Source organism: Elephantulus edwardii, unplaced genomic scaffold, assembly GCF_000299155.1.
Source record: "Elephantulus edwardii isolate Elephantulus edwardi_28Jun2011 unplaced genomic scaffold, EleEdw1.0 scaffold00047, whole genome shotgun sequence".
In the NCBI taxonomy this organism is placed as follows: Eukaryota; Metazoa; Chordata; class Mammalia; order Macroscelidea; family Macroscelididae; genus Elephantulus; species Elephantulus edwardii.
In genome coordinates this window covers 18,214,634-18,222,522 of record NW_006399797.1, presented here as the reverse complement: position 1 = coordinate 18,222,522, position 7,889 = coordinate 18,214,634, and the positions used below count along the sequence as shown (strand labels likewise).

At 36.3% G+C, this 7,889-nt stretch overlaps 1 protein-coding gene across 2 annotated transcripts in view; it reads left to right on the top strand.

The window, feature by feature from the left end:
- Nucleotides 1-7,889, top strand: part of PTPRR (protein tyrosine phosphatase, receptor type, R) — a 462,079-nt gene that overhangs the window by 378,585 nt on the left and 75,605 nt on the right. For both annotated transcript variants that reach the window (XM_006886086.1, XM_006886087.1), the window contains one exon: nt 3,387-3,471. In XM_006886086.1, the coding sequence (XP_006886148.1) occupies nt 3,387-3,471 (85 nt within the window). The remainder of the gene's footprint in view (nt 1-3,386; nt 3,472-7,889) is intronic.

The following is a 7,889-nucleotide window of genomic DNA, read 5'->3' as shown; positions in this document are numbered from 1 at the left end:
CTGATACTATAAAGTCCTATTTAAAGAAAAATAGAAAACCAAAGCAACTCCAAGTTTCTATTTTATGCAGGATAAGTAACAATAGCTCATGAGGCTAATGTTAGATGCAACCAATTGATGAATCTTTAATCATTAAAACCAAACTCATAGTGACCTGGAAGGGTAGAACAGAACTATTCCATGTGGTGTCCCAGGGTATATATCTTCATGGACGTAGGCTGCCACATCTTTTTCCCATAGAGCGTCAAGTAAATTAGATCTACCATTAGCCTCATGGGCTATTGTATCCTACACAAAATATGACTATGGGATTGTTTTGCTTTGTCTCTAAGTGACACTATATAGTATCATCCTTTTATATATGAAGAAAATGAGACCTTTAAGAATGATCTATTTAACAGCCACACGTGTAGCTTAAGGCACAGCTAATACTAAAACTACAGATAGCCTTTTGTTTTCTTATAGAAGTCCTTAACACAGGCTACTTCCCTTAAAGGGAAGACAGGGACAATATTGAGTATCCAGAGGAGAGAGAATGCTGAAAGATGAGAAATAGTCAATGTGCATCAGAAAGCAAGAGGTGAGAAGGGGCAAGTGTGGAATAAAGACATTGCCTATGTCATAGTTCTACCAACACACACTAATACTAATATAAGAATCAAATTTGAAAATGATTTCTATTATGTTGTTGTTCAGTGCCATTGAGTCGTAGATAACTCACAGCGACCCTATGAACCAAAGACCTGAACACTTGTATAACTTTCATCGTTCTCCAAGTTCATAGAGTTTCCAGAGGCAAGCTATTTTACAAGTGGCTGCCACTCCTGCTTCCAAGCTTGTTTTAATCAGGGAGCTCCACCAAACACTGTCCACCTGAGTAACCATTCTCTCATTTGACACATCAGTGTCACAGTTTTTAGCATCACAGTAACCATGAGTTACCTCTGTACAGCAAATAGACCAGTGCTATACCACTTAGAAGAATGTTTGACCCAAAACAATTAAAACCAGGCCTGAGGGCCACAGATTAAAATCACCCACATTCACCAATTTTGCTTATTTTGGTTATTTTAGTTATGTGAAAGTGAGACATTGAGACAGTTTGTGGGAGATTGGGCAGACATTTCTCATTTTCACATACTTTTCTCACTTCAGTCTGTAACTGTGTCTGATAAACCTATTATGACTGAGATTAAGCAATTCTATAAATCAAAACTAAAGAAGATAACAAATGCAAGAGGGAAAAAAGTGCACTGTCTTCAAAAGAAACGATGGAACACGTGAAGTGAGCAAACAAATCGTAATGAAGCAGTGTTATCAATATATTTTGTACATTCCATAATAAGCATTGCGTTCTTATTTTCCTTCTTTTAACTGTTTAACTTTGCAAAGAGTTGGATCAAGTTTAAGTAACTGTGCTGCCTGTTTTCACATCTAGAACCACTGACAAGTGAAGGCATTGTCTGCTGATCCTATCAGCCTGCATGGCTGGCTGGAAAGGAAAAGAACTTCCATATTGACAAAAGAAGGAGTTGAGTGCAAGGGCAGTGCATACAGAGCCCAAAAGCAGCTAATTGGAGTAACATTTAAAAAAATTATTTTAATTACTGGAATGCACATTTTTAACATGCAAATAACAAGTATTAAAACTTGGGGGGGGGACCCATTTTGTCAGAGCACAGTAGAAATCAAAACCAAACAAACCAATTGTTGTCAACTCATGGTGACATTTTAAGGACAGAGTAAAACTATCTCTTTAAAATTTTCACTGTCACCTAGTCAGAACTAACTCATAACTGACCCTCCAGTGGGTTCTTTAAGACTGCAATTCACAAGAAGAGATTGTACGTCTTTTTCTCAAGAAGGCCCTGGTGGGTTTGAACTTCTAAGCTTTGGATCAGCAGCTAAGTTCTTTAACCACCATTGTACAAGGACTCTTTTGGAGGAGAGATTAGAATTGATATTGTAAATATTTCAAATAATACACGTTTAGGAAAATATGTTAAAGAAGTAATCTGCTTCTCTTTGTTGATCAGTTTTCAAATTCATAATAGGGTCTGAATTTATTCAAACTACCAGAGAAAATATTCTCAAACTTACAGAGAAATAGACTAGTTTTCACTAATACAAAAATCTTTTTTCATAATTTCATTGTAATAATATACACTTTTTCCATTGGGAAAAGTTTAAATAATAAAATGTTTCATTATTTTATATGACCTAAGAATTTAATATGTGTTGTTCATTAGCTAATATAAAACTTACTTCATTTCACATTAGCCTTAGCTAAGTGATTCTTAGCAGAATTTTAGAGCAAAAGGTTTTATGTGAGCAAATCCTTAAATTAAATATTTGTCTAGACATTCTTTTAAAAAAACATTGGCTGGCTGCTTCCTTTGTGACAGTCAGTTTTCTTTTTAGCTGCAGTGCATTTCCATGCGCCACGCCTGTTCATGAATGAACATAATGATTACAGCAGTGTGGCCACTGACTGACACAGTGACTACCCCAGTGGTCGTGGGTCTGGCAGAAATAGTGGTTGTGCACGATAAGGCAAAGATCAGTCCTGATTGGCACAGTGACTATAAATACCGTGGGGCCTGATGTGACGGAGAGCAGGATAATGCAGCAGGATAGGGCCAGGGTCCCATCTGTTCTTCACGGAGTCGGTGGGGGTCATTGTCAATGTGACAGCACTTAAACACAACACTTCTGTTCTAACTCTTTACTTTCCAAGAGTTTAAGACTTATGGCATAGATTCTGACCAAGTAAGAACACATTCCTGTTAAAAAAGAGAAGATAATGCTCTGATGCACTTCACTGAAAATATTGCACTTTACAAGTGCAAATCAAGCAGTCCAATTATAAACCATACCCTAATACACAAATGTAGGACTTCCTCAACACTTGAACCAACAAAAGCCCTTTATGTTGATCATGTTGGGAGGGAGATCTTACTAACCCTGAAAAAGTGAAAATTAATATTATTAATTATAGCTAATTTCTTGTTACTTAGTTTACATAACAATATTTTTAAAAATTTTGAATACATTAGTAAATCCATTTTTATCTACTGTTTATATACATTCAGAAATTGTATCAGAAGGGTATTCTTAAAGTAAAACTAAAGATTTACAAGTTTCTTTAAAACTACATATAAAATTATATTCTGTAACACAGAGAGCTGTTTCTTAGAAGTAGCCTGTCTGGGTGCCACTGATGTGTTTATGAAAGGAAGGGTGTTGGTCAACCAGAGGTGGAAGTGTGTTATTTTTTTTTTTTCAATTACTTTGAAGTTCAATAAAGCTGTGGAGCAGATGGCCCCCTGTGAAGATTTTCTTTGTGGAAGCATTAGATATACTAATTATATCATCTGTTTTTATAGGAAATACCTATGAACTTTGTGGATCCCAAAGAAATTGACATTCCTCGGCATGGAACTAAAAACCGCTATAAGACTATTTTGCCAAGTAAGTTTGTTAAATTGGATTGTCAACATGAAACTTCTCTTAATTTACCACTGCTTTATCACATCCTATCCTCATGTCACTGATATGCATATAAGATTTGAAGTTACATGTCAAAAATAATATTAATGTAGTCTGAAGTTAGTAACTTTAACATATAGTACTCATGTTACAATGTTAGGCTCACAATTCTAACAGACAAGTGTTTATTGTACATCACATAAAGTCTCAATTGGTTTTCTACAAGAGTCTCAAACAGTTCAAAGAGGAAATAGTGGGGGTTTCCAATAGTGCTAGGGTAACTGGATATTCATAAACAAAATGCTAACTCATACCATATTTTAAAAAATATTTCTAAAAGGATAAAAGACATATGTATAAGACTTACAACTATAAAACTCCATAAGAATAAAAAAACCCACAGTTTTTGCTTTGCTTTGTTGTTTTTTTGGGTTGTGTTTTTGTGTGTGTGTGGTCATGTCCCACAAATGTTTTCACAGAAATGTATATAGCAGAATTGTTTATAGCAGGTGGGCACAACTCAACTGCTCAATGGATAACTAAAATGTGACATAAAGTGAAATATAATGTGGCCATAAAAAGGAATTAAAGTACTAATGCATGCTCTAATGTGTAAACCTTGAATACACGCTAATTGAAAGAAATCAGTCATAGAAGATGACATTTTATGATTCTGTTTATATGGGATGCCCAAATATGCAAATCTAAAGACTGAAAATAGACTAGAGGCTATCTAAGCTTAATAGAAACCAAGGTATGACTGCTAAAAAGAGGGTTATGGAAATTCTTTTTAACTCACTCATTCATTGCTATCAAGTCGGAACCAACTCATAACTGACACTCCAGTGGGTTTTCAGAGGCTATAGAAGGAGATTACCCAACTTTCTTTTTAGGATGATGAAAGTATTGTCAAATCAATTGTGGTAACAGTTGTACAGTTCTATGAATATACCATTGAATGGTAACATTTTAAATGGATGAATTGTGTGATATGTAAACTACATCTCAGTATAGCTGTTAACAAAATGAGTTTCTTTATAGACAACAACCTTTAAAATTCTTTTATAAAAGCATTCAGAGTAGTGTACCCTCTGAGTCCTGACTATAGCTCTTGTTTATGCTCTTAGCAAACTCCACTTTTAACTGATGCAGAATGTATCAGAATACATTTTTAGAGACACAACCATAGACTGACTATAATGATGTCAGCCAATAAAGTGAATGTCAATGTCCAGTTATGAACAGTCTGCAAAATCAAACTCATTGATTAGACAGGTGAAACATGTGAGCAAGTGTTATGTTCATTGTTTTAAGAGTCACAAAAGAGACAAGGCCCAAATGGTATAATAGACAGCATAGAGAAGAGTGAAGAACTAATTCAATTTAGAGCAGGCACAAAGGCCTTTGAAAAGATGTGATACTTTAAATTACTAAATAATAAAGTTGGGATTTGGAAAAGTCCATCAATATCTCCATGCAATTGCTTGAAAAGATGACATCATGAGGGCTTTGATAAAATATTGGCATTGACATGGTGGAATCTTCATGACAGAATCCATTCATTCATTCATAAGGCACAGAAAGCTCCATATATTTTTGTATCACAATATCTTAAAATGTTGTTGTTGTTGTTGATTGCTGTCAAGTTGAGCACAACTCGTAGAGACCCTATGAACAAAAGACCTGATGCCTGTCATCATTTCTCAAGGTTCATAGAGTTTCCAGAGGCATGCTATTTAGGAAGTGGATGCCACTCCTGCTTTCAAACCTTAAAATAGACTCATTAAATATTTAACTGTTAATGGTGTCCACTGGAAAGCACATGATCTTAGTACTTTCCTTTCTGGTAAAGTTAGAAATAGATTTTTTTTTTTTTAGATCTTCACAGCTATATTTTTTCTTGAATGAAGGTGATAAATATTTACAAAGCATAATCAGGAGATGAATTGCACTGGGAAAGTCAGCTGTGAGGGACCTCTCAAGAGTACTGAACTGCAACGACATCAGGCTGGAGACTAAGGTGCGCCTGATCCAGGCTATAGTCTTCGCAATTGTGTGCTATGCATCGGAGAGTTGGACAGTAAATATGGATGATAGAAAGAAAATTGATGCCTTTGAGTTGTGGTGCTGGAGAAGAGTGTTGAATATACCATGGACTGCTAGAAGAACAAACAGGTTTGTCTGGAGAAGGTGAAGCCAGAATGTTCCCTGGAGTCAAGGATTCTGAAGCTTTGTCTGACATACTTTGGGCATGTTGCAAGGAGGGACTGGTCCTTGGAGAGGGACATCATGTTTGGGAGAGTGGAGGGACTTCGCAGGAGAGGAAGACCCTTGATGAGGTGGATTGGTTCTGTGAGTGGAGTGGTGGGAATGAATTTGTATGAGACAGAGAGATTGGCACAGGATAGAATGGCGTTTAGGGCTCTTGTACATAGGGTCACTATGAGTCGCAAACGACTCGATGGCACATAACAACAACAACAATAGAAACAGCAGGAGATCAGATGATCTGAGGTACCATTGCACTTTGGTTTGGGAAAACAGCTAAAAATTACTTGAAATTTGGAACAATATAACTTTCAGATAGCATCAAAATAACTGGAGAAATAAAGCAAAAACTTCTCATACAGTCTTGAGAATTAGAGATAGACCATTTGTAAAGTTGCGTTGTTGCTGTTGTTGTTGTTGTGTGCCATCGAGTCAGAACTGACCCATACCTGATCCAGTTTCAGAGGCAGTTAATCACCTCCTAAGAGGAGAAATTGCTCATCTTTCTCCAACGGAGTTGGTGGTGGATTCCAACAGTGAGCCTTCAGGATTACAGCGCACTAGGCCACCAGGGCTCATACATTTTAAACTACTAAACATAGTTAAGTCTCTGTAAATATAGCACTATCTAGTGGCATAGTCCACTGAGAATTACACTGCTAACCCAGGGTCATGCCTTGCTGGGGTGATTCCATTCCACTAGCAGCTCCTCCCAAGGGAGATTGGCACTTTGCTCATGTTTCCTTTACAACACTGGAAACCTGTTGGAAGGTCAACTATGAGTCAGTCCCAATTTGACCACAGTGAGTTGAGTTCAAGGAATAGTCAGAGTCCCTGAGTATGGTTAACACACTTAGCTGCTAACAAAAGATTGGAGGTTCAAATTCACCCAGAGGTCCATCAGAAGAAAACTCTGACATCTACTTTCAAAACAGCAGCAGTTGAAAACTCTGTGGTTCAATAGTTCTATTGACCTCATAAGTTAGAATCTACTCAGTAGTAGCTATTATTAAAGTATGTTGTTATGTACCATTGAGTCAGAACTGACACTTCAGCAGGGTTTTAGAGGCAGTAAATTGCACGGGAGATTGCCTATCTCTCTCCCGTGGAGCAGCTGGTGGATTCAAACCAATCTTTCATGTGGCAGCACAACTCCTGACCTCTAAACCACCAGAGTTTTAAGGTATACATTCTATTAAATGATATCTCATGGCTCAAATGGACTTGGATGCAACTGCTGACTAGAACTGGTATTCTCCTTCTCAATTGTTATAAAATGAAAATATCTCAAATGTAAATAAGCAGGAGATATAGATATAGGAATAGAGACACACACACTCACACACACAGAGAGCGAGAGAGAGAGAGAGAAAGATACTCATGCCAATTATTATGTCTACATAATTATTAAGATTATTTTAAAAGTTCACTCTTCTCTATTTCCTGGATAAATGATATCAGACTGCAGCTATAGTCCTGTGTCAGCTTTTCCATTCCCAGAACTGGGTGGATCGCCTGAACCAGGACACCTGTGCTGACAGCTGATGTTGTAAATGATGGATTTTCTGTTGAAAATATCTCTAGCCTGAAGACTCCACCCACCCTTTGTTGTGCAAATAGTTATAGTTTAGGAAATGCAGTTTACAGAAGCCACACCATTGGTTGAGAAGTCATCAGACAAGGCTGAAGTGAAAATGTTAAATTGTTCTTTATGACTTGTTTCATTCAGACTGTCATAATGATAACTTTTCAATGTAAAATAATGATTAGCATATGATAAAAATTGTACTATTAATTTTTTTACCTATAATCAAATCCCTTTCCATTTAAAAGCTTGCTGTCTCATATGTGATTGCAAGGTTTTAAGGATACTTTTATGGATGGCCAGTAATGAATTAAATTATAGCTGTTTCACTGAGGTAAAGGTCAGATTGGCTCAGAATAAGCTAAATGGTCGATTAAAGTGCTATACTACATTTCATATCAAATTACTTTGTAATAAATAAACACTATGATAAATGTATATTGAAGCTACAAATCACAAAAGCATTGCAGAAAATTTTCCATTTCAATATGAAATTATTTTCACAACTATAATAATAAAGATACATTTGGTATATATTTCTTCCATG